This window comes from Leucopleurus acutus (assembly GCF_964270905.1).
Source record: "Leucopleurus acutus genome assembly, chromosome: 1".
NCBI classification, from domain to species: domain Eukaryota; kingdom Metazoa; phylum Chordata; class Mammalia; order Artiodactyla; family Delphinidae; genus Leucopleurus; species Leucopleurus acutus.
The window spans coordinates 170,446,501-170,463,484 of NC_139142.1; the positions used below are offsets into that span (position 1 = coordinate 170,446,501).

Below are 16,984 nucleotides of genomic sequence, written 5' to 3' on the forward strand. Positions count from 1 at the left end.
TGATTGGGAAGGAGAGGCTGCATCCCAAATGACCTTTCTATGGCCATGCAAAACAGGTAATGGTTGAATGAATGAATAAATGCTTTTTTTAAAAAATACTTATTTACTTATTTATTTGGTTCACCAGGTGTTGGTTGCGGCAGGCAGGGTCCTTAGTTGTGGCGTGCGAACTCTTAGTTGCGGCATGCATGTGGGATCTAGTTCCCTGAACAGGGAGTGAACCCGGGCCCCCTGCGTTGGGAGCACAGCGTCTTAACCACTGCGCCACCAGGGAAGTCCCCAATGATTTTTAAAAAGTAGTGACTGGATAAAGAAAGAGGGGGAAAGAGGAAAGAAGGAAAGAAAAGAAAGGAAGGAAGAGAGGGAGGGAGGGAGGGAGGGAGGGAGGAAGGGAGGACGGAAGGAAGGAAGGAAGGAAGGAAGGAAGGAAGGAAGGAAGGAAGGAAGGAAGGTTAATCCAAACTTGGCTTTACACTCTTTGTGCCTTTGGACAGTTCTAACTATTGCAAAGTTCTTCCCTATACTGAACCAAAAGGCTGACCCAATTCTCTGAATGAAGGAACAGTCAAGCAGAAACAGAGCCACAGAAGAGCAGAGTGGGGAAATGGGCCAAATAAACCTAGTCTTGACGAGGCCACGGGTTATCCTCTTCCACGTCCGCTTCCCAGCCGGGGCCACCAGGCACTTCCTGCGCAGCACAGCGTCACTGACGAGGCGTTTCCAGTTTCTGCTCGCCAGGATCAGCGCTTTCCAGAGTGGTGGTGAGTGGGTGGGGTCTTGGGATAGATCATGGAAGATACAGAGAAGGACTCCCTCTCTCTGCACTCTGCTGGGCAGGTCTCTGAGCTGCTTGCCCTCTGACCCCACCCCTTGGGCACATCCAGTTATAGTCAGAGGCTCTGCCACCAACTAGAAAGCCTGGGCCTCTCCTTGGTTCCTCTCCTTCCACACAGTAAGCTGGGGCTCAGGTCACTCCAAGACCCACAGTAATTATTTCTGCAGCCCCTCCCGCCATCAAACTTTTACCTGATCACTGCCCTCCCTCATACCTGACACTGGCTCCATCTTCAGCTCAGAATCCTTTAACCCCAATATCCCCAGCATTCCCAGTAAGAGGAGAAGGTGCTCCCCGTTCTCCAGGAGAACGCCCATCTTTCCCCATGGGCATCACTTCTAACGCCCAGAGCCTGGCTCTCCCAGCCAGGGCCAACTTTTAGTGACTGCGCTAATTTCCTCTGGGAAATCCCATCTCCCCACCTCTTGGGTCCAAGTGCCCTGGATGGAGAAGCCGGCCTCACACCCTGGCTCAGACTCCCTAGCCACCGGAACAGGGCAGAGCATGTGTCCCAAGCTGGTCCAAGAGAGCCAATCCTGGGACATTTGCTGGAAGTACTGGGAAGGCTAACAGCTTCTGCTGGTGTTGCAAAGCTAGCAGAACATAAACTTAGAGCTTCTAGTAAACACCTTTTTTGTTATATGAGGAGAGCCTGGGTGAGAATCAACCCTGCCTGGGAGCAGCCCCACTTCTGGCTATAGTGTATATCCAAAAGGACTGCAAGCAGGATCTCAAAGAGCTATCTGCACTCCCACGTCCACTGCAGCGTTGTTCACAATAGCCAAGATACAGAAACAGTCCAAATGACCGTTGACAGATGAATGGATAAAGAAAATGTGGTCTATACATACAATGGAACATTATCCAGACTTAAAGAGGTTAGTCCTACCATTTGCGACAATAGGTTTGGACCTAGATGACAGTATGCTAAGTGAAATGAGCCAGTCACAGAAGGACAAATACTGCCTGATTCCTCTTATACGAGGTGCCTAAAGTGGTCAAACTCATCGAGGCAGAGAGGGGAATGGTGGTTACCAGGGGCTGGCGGGAAGGGGAAATGGGGAGTTTGTGCTTAATGGGTATAAAGTTTCAGTTATGCAAGATGAGTACGTTCTAGAGATCTGCTTTCAATACTGTACCTATAGTTAAGGATGCAGTAACGTGCACTTTAAAATGGAGTAAGGAGGGATCTCGTGTTCAGCGTTCTTAGAAAATAAAAAGAAAAAAAAGGAGAGAGAGGAAGGAAGGGAGGTAGGGAGGGAAGAAGGGAGGAAGAAAGAAAGGAAGGAAGAGAGGAAAGGAAAAAGAAAAAAAGCCACGAAAGAGCACAAGGAACTTTTTGGAGGTGAAGGATGCCAAGGCCACCATCCAGGGTCCACTCCAGGGACATTTCTGTCCAAATGTGGTTCACTCTGCCCCTTTAAACATTGCCAGACACATTAAGACTTCCCACACACAGAAGTGTCCACCCAACTCTGGTGAGCCCGCTGGCTAAACCCTTGACCCAGAGCCTGACCTGCCCTTGACCACCACTTCCCCCACCAACTGCCCCAGCTGGGTCTCCTGACTGGTTTCAAAAAGCCACATCCTGTGTTCAAACACTGAAGTCTGGAAAAAGACAGCTCTTTCCACAGAAGGTGATTTCAGCTGTCAAACCAACACTTCCTGGCTGCTTTATTTCCCTTTCACATCCCTCCCAGATATCTAACTTTACAAGGTGTGTTCCCAACGATTTCTACAGGGAGTTCTCTAATTCACCCCAGGCTGGGGGATGGCAGAGCACGTCTTTCTTTGCGTCTGTTTCAGCGCCGTTGTTTTACAAGTACGGTCACGTGTCACCATTTCAGGAGACACGAGATAAGCACAATGTAGGCTCTGTCCTCACACCTTAATCCTTTATCTTCTCCCTTCTTTTCATGTATCATTGATAACCAACACTGAGAAAATGACTATTATCGTTTAGAAACAGTGGTACTGCTGTCACTTTTGACAACATCTGATTCAGTCTTATCATAGGTGTTATGGACTGGACTGTGTCCCCCGTAAATTGATATCTTGAAATCCTAGCCCCCCAGAACCTCAGAATGTGACTGTATTTGGACACGGGGCCTTTAAGGAGGTGAATAAAGTCATATAAAGTCAAAAGAGTATGGCCCTAATCCAGTAGGCCTGGTGTCCCTATAAGAAGAAAGAGGGAGTGGGACTTCCCTGGTGGAGCAGTGGTTAAGAATCAGCCTGCCAACGCAGGGGACACAGGTTCGAGCCCTGGTCCAGGAAGATCCCACATGCCGTGAAGCAACTAAGCCTGTGCGCCACAACTACTGAGCCTGCGCCCTACAACCTGCAAGCCACAACTACTGAGCCCATGCACCTAGACCCTGTGCTCCGCAACAAGAGAAGCCACTGCAATGAGAAGCCTGCGCACCACAACGAAGAGCTGCCCCTGCTCGCCGCAACTAGAGAAAGCCCGCACGCAGCAACGAAGACCCAACGCAGCCAAAAATAAATAAATAAAGAGGGAGAGACACCACAGATGTGTGGACACAGAGGAAAGTCCATGTGAGCACAGAGTGAGAAGGCGGCCGTCTACAGGCCTGGGAGAGAGGTCTCACCAGAAACCAAACCTGTCAACACCTTGATCTTGGACTTTCAGCCTCCAAAACTGTGAGAAAATCAATGTCAGTTGTTTAAGCCACTCAGTCTGTGGTACTTTGTTATGGCAGCCCTAGCAGACTACTACACAATGAGCAAAGCACTGCCTCATTTGCTCACCAGGCTTCTGCTGAATGCCTACTGCATGCCAAGCACCGAGTAAGGCTCTGCAGGCAGACACAGAAGTGGATGAGAATCCAGTGGCTCTCAGTGTGGCAGGAAGAACACCACTGCACAAACAGATCTATCATAAAGTGGAATGCAAGCATCATGGTATAAGTCAGCTCTACTATAATGCTTGTTTTGAAAATACAAACCTGTTCCAGTGCCATTGATCCATTGGGGGACAATTTGAGCAGAATGTGAATTTTGTGTTTGCTTATGCATGACTTCATCTGCAAGACATACTAGATGAACACAGAAAACTGCACCCAGCTGAACTCAGCCACATAGGAATTCACAAAATGCACACACTCAGGCACACAGCAGCCGCCTCAATTTACCGTGTGTGTTATGAGCCGTAACCTGTCCAACATCTGTGTTACAGTTTTTGATTTCTGCCTGATTTCACATGACTGTCCTTGCACCATTTCACAGGAACACCCAAGTGGCAGCCCTTCTGAGGCTCGCTTCCATAAGTAAACTTCAAGTCAGTTTCAAGGTCAAGTGTCATATTTATGGTGATATTTATAAATTTCTTAACCATCGAATGTGTCAAGCCGTGCTCCCATTTTTATCAGGTTCCTAGTTTTGTTCTTACCTGTCACTGACAAATTTTTGAGTGTTGTGTTCCCAGCCCACTTTCTCCCACTAAGCCCTGTGGGTTTTGTTTCATGATTCTGTTTACTGCAGTGATTTTTATGACGTGCATTTTGGGTTAGAGCAGAGCTGACTGTATTTAAACGTGTCAATGAGAAATTTCATTTCTGGTAAGTAAGGTCTGGGAAATCAGTGCCTATAATCAGGTTCACAAATAATCATGCACTTGAGGCATAACCCTCATTTCAGAGCATGTGCTTGTGACTAATGTGTCAAGAGCGCTTCCTAGGGGCGACATGCCCTAATTGCAGGTAAAATATAGGAAACAAATGATGTATTAAAAATGAAGTTTTAAAACATTACAGGATGAATGAAGCTATTACACAAGCTAAGTCAAATACATCCCTCACCTGTAGGCAATTTTTTCTGACCTCCAGCTTCCTGATACGTTTAATGAAAGAAATTTTTCTCCAGGGAAAAGTCTTGAGAGAGAGAGAGAGAGAGCTACACTGACCTGTCATTGAGTTTTCTGAGGTGCACAGCTGCTCTCTCAGCTTCTCCACATCGTCAGGATGCACCTGTTCATAGAGGGTGCTCCCAAACCACTCTGACTGGGGCTGGTTCAGCACGGGGGTAACGGAGTCAGACACATAAATCACTCTCCCCGTCTCAGCCGCCACTACAAACAGAAATCCATCAGCTGCTTCAAGGATGAGATGCTTCAGTTCCTGGGAAGAAAAAATCATGATTAGGACCAAGCATGGACAAACCCAGGCCAATTAAATAGTCTTATTAGCAACCTTCAACTTTTATTCAGAAATTCATTGTGATACACAAACAGTTTTGGGGCTTTTGTTTGTTTGTTTTGGAAAAATGAGCTGTAAAAATGCACGAAGCTTATACTAGCCCTAAGATACAGCTACTCCAAACACTGTTAACCCTGTCTTAACCAGCCCTTTCTTAGGGAGAGAGGAAATTTCCAGCCCAGGGGAATGAGAGAGCAAGAAGTGATCACCAGGGAGGCGTTGGGTTGTCAGAGGTGTGAATGGCCTCACCTACATATTCAAACTGCAGTCATGTCATTGGAGCAGAAGGGCCCGGTACACACGGGGCTCATGGAAGGGAGGGAGGGACCATGGGAAAGTGGAAGGAGAGAAGGAAAGGCACCAGGTGTCTCCCCAGCCACCACCTGCCACACTCAGAGTGCACTCATTCTTCTTCTCTTCCTTCCTTTCTGAGCTGAATGCTGGCGGCAGATGTAAGAGTATCACCTTACATCTGCATGTCTGTCAAATTTTCAGGACTCCTTGACAGCCAACATCTCAACAGACTCTCAGAGTAATCCCAGAAGGTGGCAGGGCACCTAGCATTGTCCATGTCACTTTACAGTGAGAAGAGAGGCTGACTGCACCAGCCCTGGAGTCACACTCACAGAGCTCATGACTGTCAGTGAAGGCAGGAAGGAAGCTGCTTGGGATCAATGAATGGGCGGCAGGAAGCCTGGCCATCATCCCGAGAGGGACATAGAGGGGGCAAAGTCAACTTTGTTATAAAGTCTTCTCTTTGCAGGGCCTGAAGGCAGCTGAGGTGTGGCTACCTACCCTGTCATTCTCCCATCAAGCTCAGGAGCCCTTTCCTGCTGAATGAAAGGGGCTCCGTTCCTGCAGGAGTTGGGGGGCTATCTCTTCCCCGTGTGCTGGGGTCCACAGCCGCCTCTCTAACAACCTCACACACTGCTCAGGGCCCAAAGAACAAAGGGATCCTTCCAGTCAGTGGTTGGCAAGCACTTTTTGCTGGGAATCCTTTGTTCACGTGTAATCTTAGGTGGAAGCCCCTCTGTAACAACAGAGTGAGGGCCATCTGCATGGAGGCAAAAGACGTGGAGTCTAGAGCATCTGACCCCACCCTCAGTGCCCGTCCCGAGGGGGCTCCAAAAGCCCGAAAATTAGAAAATGTGTCTGCTGGGGAGCAGAAACTGGGGAGATTCGCCAGCGTCTCTGAGCCCTTGGCCGAGTCAGAACTGTAACATCCTCTGTCTGGGAATCTAGGCTGGAAGCAGGCTGTACAAGCATCTTTTTAAGGAAAAGTTTATTTTGTCCATTTCTCTTGCTTGGCCTTCTGCTGTTCCATGTCTCTTAGATGCTTACTCGGTTCAGAAGATTGGGTCAGCGGTTTTACTTTCAGTATGGAGAAGATCTTGCCAACAGGAAGGACTGTAAAAAATGAAACAGGTTGTCTGGGAAAGTAGAGAATTCTCTGTCTTTGGAGGAGAGGAAGTGGACGCTGATGCCTCCACGTAGGTTTTCACAGTTTCAGCCCTTTTGCAAGGACTGTGGGAAGGGCTTATGGAACAGAGCCTCACCCTCATCACGGGCCCCTCCTTCTACACCCTCCTCCCCGGTTTTTGTCTTCTGGGAGCACGTCACTCATGACCAAGGTCCTGTGCCCCGAATCCAGAATGAGCCTTGCCTGTATTCTCCAGTTAAGCCAACAGTTAGGTCTAAAGGCACGGACTGTGGCATGAAAGGAGACCATCAGCTATGGCCCTTCCACTTCACCGTGCAAGTCTGGGCTCCCTACTGAGCATCTTCGCCTTCCATTTTTTCACACGTTTTTTTCAGTGAGATTCTGTGAGGTTCAGTGAGATCTTACACGTGAAGGACTTAGTAAAGGCTTGGCACACAGTAGGCGCTTAACACTTGTAGCTGTTGTTGTCATCAACAACCTACCTGGGAACCGAGAGAGAAAGATGGGGAGGACTCATGTAACTTGCATAACTGCCTTCTCTCTTCTCTTCACTTTCTTAATCCTCAGTCACTTACAGGTAAAGAGATTAATGTCAAATATGGACCCTGGCAGGTCCACGTAAGGATTAAAGAAATGCAGAGAAAAAGCTTTTCACGATCCTAGTGGTCAGGAGGCACATAATACATTTCTGTCTGCTCACCTGCCGGCTCTCCATCCTTCATTCCACTGCAGCCCCGTGTTAAACATTCTCCTCTGCTGCCTCCCTGACCTGTCTCCACGGCCCTGCCAGGTGGGAGCCATCACTGTGGTCCTTTTACAGAGGTGGAAAGAGGCTGGGCCCTGTGCCCTGGACCACCGGGCCCCGTGGTCTCCCAGCGAGGGTCACTCTGCTGCCACACCTCCTCACACCTCGAGGTGAGGAACACGTGGGCCCTGGGATGACCCAAGCCCTTGCTAAAATGCCTGCCACACAGGAATACATGTTAGCTCCTCTCCCTTTGCTCTTTTTCTAAACCTAAGTCCTGTGACATGAACAGATTCTTCACACTGGCAGAATAAACGATTCTGTCTCTGGACACGCCCTCCTCACCCGTTCCTCCAAGGCTCTGTGCTCACTGGTCTGCTCGTGTCGAATCCCTTCCTCTCCCGTTTCTGTGCATCTTCTGGGGCTCCTTCGCAGCCTGCCAGGGCCAGCTCTCTCCCGAGAAGCCCCCGACGAGACCTAACACTTCCTACCTGCATCCCCGACAGCACATCACTTCCCTTTCCCCTGCCTGCACCATATACAAAGTGCTCTCAAGTCCATCGTCTCCTTTATCCTGCAGCACCCCTCAGAGTCAGGAAAGCAGAGAGCTCATGTTCATCCGCAGATGAGCAAACAGAAGCTGAGGGCATCTGATGATCTGCGCTACTACTGACCAACATGGAGAAGAACCGTGACCCAGAACACAGGCCTTCCAGCGCAGGAAACGGTCAAGTTACAAAATACTTCCCACTGACCATTTCCTGGGTTTGCTCTTCCCAACTATGCAGCTCCTAGTACAGCTGTTAAATACATGGTTTTGGGGTCTGACCAACCTGTGTCAACTCCTGGCCCCGCCACTGAGCAGGGGACTGACACTCTCTAAGCCTCCAGTCCACTTGCTCATCTCTAAAGCAGGGATGAATTACAGAGGCTTCCTCCTTGGGCTAGAATAAGGACTGAATGAAATCCTGCACAGAAAGATCTGACTTTGACCCCGGCTCAGGGCAGAGGCCTAAGTGCTGGCTGTTAGGATCCTTGCCACGATGATTGTTGTGACGGCTACCAAAACTTTGATCGCCATCATGATCACCACCGCTATTCTACCACAGAAGAACTGTGGTTTTGCTTGGCTTTTTCCTATATTAGCATGCTAAGCACAATGTCTTTTTTTTGAGTGATGCCTTATTAAGGTACATGGGAAATTTAAAAAGCAGAGGACGCAAAATCAGACAAACACCCCTGGAAGAGCGTTTCCTAGTGAAGAATGGAAATAAAATCCCCTGGTTTTGTCCCTACCTCAGCCTTTAACCCTGTTTCCCCACGTAGCTTATTTCATCTTGGCGATGCTGTCAATCATTCTCTCCCCTTCCAATGATGCCATTACCGGGGAAGAAAAGCACGCAGGCGAGGGACGAACGGGGTACCTGCTCCGTCAGGAATGAAGGCTTGTAGGCGCCGTCTGTGGACTTGTTCCCGGTGCCCCGCATGGACTTCATGTGCGAGACGGCCATGCGCAGGATGGTGAGCTTGTCTGGCTTCCGGGCCAGCGCGCTGCACGTGGGGACCATGTCAGAGAGCTCGGTGATGTACTGCGTCATCTTGTTCCGCCGCCTCCTTTCAATCTCACTGTGGTTCTCTCTTCCCGAAAGCACGAGATCAGGGGAGGGGGAAAGAGAAGGATCAGACTGGGGGTTACTGTCTGACGGTGTAAAACGGCACGTACATCGTTAATGCCAAGTAATCAAAAGACTAGCTCGTAATGGCTAATTCAGTGGCTTTGAACACATCTTGGGCAGAGCAGCTCCCCGACACATTAGCAAGTTTCTTTCTCGGGGGGTGGGGTGGGGACAGGCTTGTACAGATGCCTCAGACTCACCTCTAAATATGTACTCAAAGCTTTCCACTGCTCCCATGTACCTAAGTACTTTTTAATAAGCATAAAGAATGAAGACATTATCCTTCAGGCATCAAAGTGAACTCAACATGCTTTCCATGTACACCCACGGATCTGTACATGCTACGTGTGCGTGCACACACACACGTGCACACACACCGAATGTAGTTACCATCTGCTCAAATACGTGGTTTACTTTGACCCGCAGTGAGAAACATGTCTAGCTTTGCCATTCTTGGTGTCACTGAACAGCCACGCCACAGACCTACGTCACGTCAAGTTGTGAACAAGCCTTTGCACTATGTGCTGCACATTTTCTGCAGCTTAGTAACAGAACAGGTGCATCCCGCTCACTAAACAACGGAGAGCCAATTAAAAAGCCCAGCGCTGCCAGGAATTCTGAGAGCAACCCTCGCTGACGTGTTAAGATGCTAAACTAGCAAAAGGGATGATAGCATGTTTCTGTCTCGAGATTATCACCTCTAGGCTTGAAAGGGAGTGACAGCCAACCCAGTTCAACGACACTGAGACAAAGCTGTCACCTTGGATAAAAGAACTGTCTAAAAGTACATCACACGTCTGTTGTAGGATTTAGGGTTTCACAGGTGCTCAAAGTATGAGGGTGACACTAAGCAAGAAAGGAAGCACCCCAGGCAAGGCTGCCTCACACACTGCATGTATCCATGGGGCTTCGCATCCCACCCTCCCAGGTTGGGAGCAGACGCCAGGCAGGCCTGATCACAGGCAGGGGTCACGTGAACACGCGAACAAACCAAGGAGGAGGAGCTAACCCGGGCGGCCCGGTGAGCATCTTCTATACAAAAAGCACTGAGCCGGGCGCACAAGGGGGAGGGGACGAAGGAACCAGGGAATGCCCCGCTCCTATCCTAAAGCAGCTAAGTACCAGTTAGGATGGTAAAACATCACCTTGCATAGTAGAAATGAAGGCAGGTTGGGATTAAATGCTCCCAGAGGCACATGGAAAGTAAAGACCCCAGGAGAGAATAAGAGAGGAGAGGGGGAGGTGCTCCTGGAAGGGCTGGGGGAGGAGCTGGGAGGGAGCAGGTAAAGGGGGCGTATTCTGGGGGGAGAATCAGCAGGATCAAAGAAAGGGCTGGAATGGGGATGCAGCCTCTGTGGGCAGGAGCAGACAGGCCTGGGTGCAGGGGCGGTCCTGCGGCTTGGAGGAGAGGGCCGAGCAACCAGGAGCGTGAGAAGCTGGGCTGGTAACAGGGCCTGGGTCTCCCACGCCCCTCAGCGGGCTGCTGGGGAGAGGTTCGGAGGTGGGTGAGTCCTGCGGGGAGGCAGAAGGAGAGGGCAGCTGAGGCCAGCAAGGGGACTCCTGGGGCAAGGTCTCCCCTCCTGCCCATAGTGAGGGCCCTTGGCAGCGGACTAGGGAGCACAGGAAACAGCCGGAGGCAGCCCAAGCACCCCTGCTGCACGGGGCAAGGGAGGATGCCCGCTGTTCAGGAGAAACGGCTCTCGGCTCTCAGGTTCCTGGGCAGGGGCTCGTATACTGTGGAGAGAGTAAAGACAACCAAGCAGAGGGGGTCCATCACAGAGACGGGGCAGTGGGGAGAAGGGGGCAATTGGTCAGGGGACTCCTGTGTGCCCCAGTCTTCATCACCATCACCCACTTGTGCCCTCCACACACACCTGTCACAGGTGGCCTGGAGCCGCTGGCCCACTGTGCACTGTGCATCGGGAGGGCCTGGGTGAGCTGGCTCGGGGGCGTGCTCTCCACCCTGCCAGCCTGCACCTCATCGAGGCAGACAGGAGCGGAGATGGTGTGCAGAGAACGCTGCCTGGGACTGCTGAAGGGTGTCTCGGACAGAAACTCTGGCCACGCAGGAACAGTACATTACGATGAGGGATGCACATCCCTGCCGGGGGGCCCTGGACATGCTTCCCCGTATCTCCTGCTCAGAGACACTCCCGAACCCTAACTTGCTCCTACGGCTTGCCGTCTAAGTTCCACCTCCTCAGCTTGATTTTTAGGACCCCCCCCTGCACCCCAAGTCAGGGCCCACCCACTTTTCCGCCCTGTGTTTCAGCAGGCGCTCAGCTCCTTCACTCGCCTCACGGCACAGGAATGCGCTGTCCCCTCTTCCTCACCTTCAGGGCAGCCCACAGTGAAGTGCTTCTTCCCCTCACACTCGGTCTGCGTCAGATCTTTCCTAATTACCTCCCGGTTCTCTTCTACCTTCTCCCGGCCCACGCCCACCGGCTGGTACCACTTCTCACCCCCTCACCTCGGTGCCCCCAGCCTCCGCAGTCTGGCCACCTCTTTCATCTCATCGCCCTCAGTTCAGTCTGTGTGCTGTGACTGGGCGGATATTTCTAAAGACGCAAACCCAGCTCTTCCCTTTCCAGCCCTTCAGTGATGCCCCAAACCCACAGGGCCAAGTCCAAGCCCCTGGCTAGTTACCACAGCAACCGCGCCAAGACTGGACCAGGGCACGCCTGCTTCTGATCCTATTTCCAAAAGAGCCACAGACCATCTCGCCTTGTAAACATCTGGGGGGAAGAGTCTTTGTGAAGTTCTTAAACATGGATCTAAAGGAATTTCATCCCTGCACTGGATAAACCCAACTCATGACATCAGGTGCTTGATGGAGACGTGAGGGCAACTGTTTAAAACCGACTGTATTGACTGACCAGTGCAGAAAATGCTCCAATCGTTTCATGAAATACGACTGAGTTATCAACAGAAGGTCAAAATGACGAAGAGCTGCCAGTTACCTAGCAACAAGATAAATGAGTGTAGCTACGGAATCTATTAAAATACGTATATGTCTATTCATATACATGTATGTATATATAGGTCCGTTTTGAAAGATCACGGAGGCAAGAAACAGGAAAAACACCCTCTTGGGAAAACAGAAGGAAGTGTCTCCAGGACCCAGGCCACCTCCTTCACAGGGTGTGGGCCGATGCGGGGTCTGCTTGGAGGAGCTGCAGGGGCAGCCTGTGCCCTTGGCATCTGAGTTGCGTGTGCCCCGCGTGCAGCATCAATAAAGCAATGAGCCCCTCTGTACGTGGGCACGGGGCAAGGGCTCTGCAGCAGTGACAGCTGAGGATGCAGGCATAGCCGTCGGCTATAACACCTCTGCTGGGACAAGAGGGCCCCCAGCCTGGCCCAGGAACACGGCTGCAGAAACTAAGGGCAAGAAAGAGGAAGTGCAGCTGCACACTGCCTTGGGTTTCTCTTCCAACTCGGCTCCCAAGGTTGACCTCCTAAGGGTAATCGGAGCAGTGAGATACACGTCCATCCTGATTAAATACAAAATAGGGGTGCTTTGGAAATCTCAGTAAAGATCTTCCTTCAACTCCGCGGATGGCAGCTGAGTCTCCCATCTCTGGTGGGAAGGGAACGACAGACCTGCACAGGCAGACGGACAGGACAGCTCCACGCCGGGGCCAGGTCTCCCGGTCACCACAGACCCGAGACACCTGGGGCACCTCAGGGTCTGAGCGCTGGGGGCGGGCAGGCAGGACAGACGCTGACAGACCAGCAGAGGCAACAGAGAGTGGGCAGGCAAGGACACAGTCCCTGTGCACAGCGAGTCCCCCACATACAAACCTTCAAGTTTCGAACTTTCAAAGACGCGAACGTGCATCTGATTCCAGCGAGGAACCAGAACCTGTGCCATCCACGTCAGGCGTGAGTGACATAGCAGCTCGCCCTCCGTCTCCTGTTGCTGACGATCCTTCAGCTCTAGCATCTCCCACCTCCTCGCCCTCCTCCAGTCAGTAACTCTTCTTGCCTGTTCACTAGATGCCAGCCCCTGGACGCCAGCTGTCGTACTGTGCTACTGTACTTTTCAAGGTACTGTATTGTAAGAGTCAAAATGTTTTTATTTTTTGTGTTTGTCTTTTATGTATTATTTGTGTGATAAGTATTATAAACCTATTCCAGTACAGTACTAGAGAGCCGACTGTGTTAGTTGGGGACCTAGGCTAACTCTGCTGGACTTACGAACAAACAGGACTTACAACAAAAGTCCCGAGAAATCTCCAGGAACCCGAGGGCCCCAAGACCCTGCGTGCCCCTTAGGCAGGCCTGGCTGAGAGGAGCGTGTGGTAAACCTAAGTCCTCCAGCTGCCTCTCTTTGCTCTTGTCACCAGCTGTGAGCCCTGGGGGTGGCAGACAGCCTGACACCATCAGGGACACGACCAGCTCCCTCTCGGCCTGGTCACCCACACGGCCAGGTCCCAAACCTGAGAATTCAGTGCTGACACCCACCCCCCACCATTGCCAGCTTAGTAGCTCCACAGGTGACAGGACTGTTGGTAGAGCAGCCCTGCTCCAGGTGGGACCAGGGCCACGTTCCTCTATGACACCTCAGCTTCCACCGCCACCTCCTGACACACGCGCTGCTCTCCAGGCCACCATGGTCTCAACAACAGACCAGCAGGAAACAAGCAAAACGCCTCTTCTGTCCACTTGAATACACACAGCCAAGCAGCAGGAAAGGTCTGATTCGGTAAAGGTCTTCAGCACTTCTCATGCGAAAGAAGCATCCGTCCCCTCCAGCCAGGGGGGAGTCAGACTGTGGGAGGAGACCCTTTGCAGAGGTGCAGACCATCTGTCCTTCAGGACTGGGATGGGGAACCATCCTGACCAAGGGGGGAGGATTTGGGGGGGGTTCCAGATTTTGGGGGGTTTCCACTCGAGTCCTTGCCGGCTGACAGCAGCCTCAGGCTCAGACTGGCCCTGGCTCCTCCTCCCTGACACCAGGAGGGAGACTGTATCTTGCAAGCTTTCAGGGAACACCCTTCCTGTCCAGCCCTTCCTGGGTGGCAGGGCAGGGCACCGTGAGAGCCATGAAGGCCCGAGGAGGGCATTTTGGGCAGCCGCACAGTGACGCTGGTCACAGGCCCTGCGGAGGGGACCCACAGAGGCATATGCAGCGAGGCAGTGTCCCTGGGTTCCAAGGCTTCTGCAGAAGGAGCAAAAGATGCTTCCTCCTTGGGAAGGAGGCAGGAACCCCGCCCCAGGAGCCATCCACGGCATGGTTTTCTGCAAAGCAGCTGCAAGATACCCCGGTGTTTAGGCTGAAGATAAGGCTCACACAAGACACAGGGAGATGGAGTCTGAGAAAGCCCAGGTCCTGCAAAGAGGAAGCCCAGGCCCAGTCTCTGATCACCCCCATTCTGGTGGGATCACGTCCCCCACAGCCTCCCAAGGCCTCTCCCACTGGTCACTGCTCTGGTCCTCAGGACCGCCCTTTGTGGAAGACGACCCTGAGCTCAGAGAGGTACTGACATCCCAGGATTTGAACTAGGCTCCTCAGGAGAGCGCTGACTGGTCCCAGCCTCAGAGGTGGAACAGCCGGGGAGACTGACAGGCAAAGATACCTAAGGCTCTATGGGGAAGAAAAGGCCTGGCGGCTTCTAGAGAGACACAGCTCAGGACAACTTACGACTCCAGAAACGATTTCCTCCCCTTCTCTACAAAGTCTGGGGTTATCCAGGTACTATCATTGCACATCTAGGTTAGTCTCTGCAGGAGAAAAGCGGGAGGAGCTGGGGTTGCTGAGCAAGGAAAGAAGGGCATCAAAACTGAAGTCAGTGGCATGAGAGCCCAACATCTACGAAGGGGTGACTGGTCCAGATGGGCCTGAGGGCAGAGGGCTGGCTCCACCTGAAAGGAGTTCATTCCAAAGCGTTCTAGCTCCAATCCTAACCCCGACCCACTGAAACGACGAGAAGGCCTCAAGCTAAACACCCTAGTAATTTGGTTGCTCATGGGCTACACCATGCCAGGTTCTACCCAACTTCTCTGCCAGACTTTACTGGTTCATAAGAGCTAAGGCTGTCGAAGCCACTATGGAGAACAATATGGAGGTTCCTTAAAAAACTAAAAATAGAGCTACCACCTAACCCAGCCATCCCACACCTGGACATATACCCAGAGAAAACCATAATTCGAAAGGATGCATGCACCCCAGTGTTTACTGTGGCGCTATTAGGACATGGAAACAACCTAAATGTCCATCGACAGAGGAATGGATAAAGAAGATGTGCTACCTATATACAATGGAATATTACTCAGCCATAAAAAAGAACGACATGATGCCATCTGCAACAACATGGATGGACTACAGATTGTCATACTGAGTGAAATAAGTCAGAAAGAGAAAAACAAATATCGTATAATATTGCTTATAAGTGCAATCTAGAAAAAAGGTACAGATGAACTTATTTGCAAAGCAGAAATAGAGACACAGACGTAGAGAACAAACTATGGACACCAAGGGGGAAAGCGGGGGTGGGACAAATTGGGAGATTGGGATTGACATATACACACTACTATGTATAAAATAGATAACTAATGAGAACCTGCTGTATAGCACAGGGAACTCTACTCAGTGCTCCGTGATGACCTAAATGGGAAGGAAATCTAAAAAGGAGTGGATATATGTATACATGTGACTGATTCACTTTGCTGTACAGCAGAAACTAATACAACATTGTAAAGCAACTACACTCCAACTAAAAAAAAAAAGAAAGAAAGAAAAGAAAATCACAGTCCAGAAAAAAAAGAACGAAGGCTGTTGAGGCAAGGAGAATGTTTGGGAAGGTTGGCAGTGCTCACCTTGGGTGTTTACTCGGCAGTGCCAGAAGGCTCAGCTGAAGCTCTCCCTGCTCTAAACGGAGTCCACATGGCCAATCCAGGGTGTCCCCCACAAGGTTACTGATAAGATGAAGTCCAACAGAAAAGGGCAATCCAGGCTTCCCTGGTGGCGCAGTGGTTAAGAATCCGCCTGCCAATGTGGGGGACACGGGTTCGAGCCCTGGTCCGGGAAGATCCCACATGCCGCGGAGAAACTAAGACCCTAAGCCACAACTACTGAGCCTGTGCTCTAAAGCCCATGTGCCACATCTACTGAAGCCCCCGCGCTCTAGTGGCCGTGCCCCGCAACAAGAGAAGCCACTGCAATCAGGGGCCTGTGCACTGCCACGAAGAGAAGGCCCCGCTCGCTGCAACCAGAGGAAGCCCGTGCGCAGCAACGAAGACCCAATACAGCCCCAAATAATAAATAAATATAGAAAAAAAAAAAAAAAGGCAATCCTTGCTCCTTCTCAGCTGCCCTCTCTGCATCAGAAGCACTTTGAGCATCTTCCCACCTCGAAACAAAATGCTCAGCTCTCTCAGCTAAGATGGACAGACTGAGAATTCTGGGACATGACAATCTTTTTCTTTTTCTGCCAGGAAAGATCTCTGCAGGACAAGCCCACATTGCATAGTTTTCCCTTATCGATGGGGTTTTGATATCAGAGCTCTAAATAAAACAGGGTGGTAGATTCACAGGGAAAGATTAAACTAAAACATCATCACAACCCACAGGGCCAGGAAACAAAATGCCCACAAGCGTAAATACTGCACAAAACCAAGAGGAAAATATCAAAATGGGTGTGATGGAAAAGGAAAAGTCAGTTCTGTGGAAACTTTCCTAGCGTGGGCAGCTTTACTTTTAGATAATGTCAGAGGTTCACTGGCAAAACCCTACAAAAAAATACAAGGACTCCTTCTGGACTGCTGCAATTGGGTGACATTGTGTCCCCAGGGAACAGCTGAGAGTCACACAGATGATGGATGGAACCTCGGGAAGGTCAATTGGAGCCGGTCCTCGAAGGGTGAAGGGTGAAGGGTGGAAGAGAGACTAAGAAAACTCATCAACGAGGTCTTTTAGTTCCAGGCTTGTAGATGGTCCCATGCACTACAGTAGAATTCACAGTAACAGATGCGAGAACTCCCTGCGAGATCTCCTGGGTCTTCTGAGAAACGCTGCAGAATGAGTGTGAACATGGCAAAAATCAGGTTGATAGCACGTAGCGACAAAAA

The 16,984-nt window shown here is 50.9% G+C and overlaps 1 protein-coding gene across 3 annotated transcripts in view; it reads right to left on the reverse strand.

Moving 5' to 3' along the window:
• ARNT2 (aryl hydrocarbon receptor nuclear translocator 2) overlaps nt 1–16,984 on the reverse strand; it is a gene marked incomplete at both ends in the record, with an annotated part of 194,707 nt that overhangs the window by 117,956 nt on the left and 59,767 nt on the right. For 2 of the 3 annotated variants that reach the window (XM_082838442.1, XM_082838441.1), the window contains 2 exons: nt 4,761–4,974; nt 8,663–8,876. In XM_082838442.1, coding sequence (XP_082694568.1) covers nt 4,761–4,974; nt 8,663–8,876 — 428 coding nt within the window. The remainder of the gene's footprint in view (nt 1–4,760; nt 4,975–8,662; nt 8,877–16,984) is intronic. The other variant, XM_082838443.1, reaches the window with a different exon arrangement.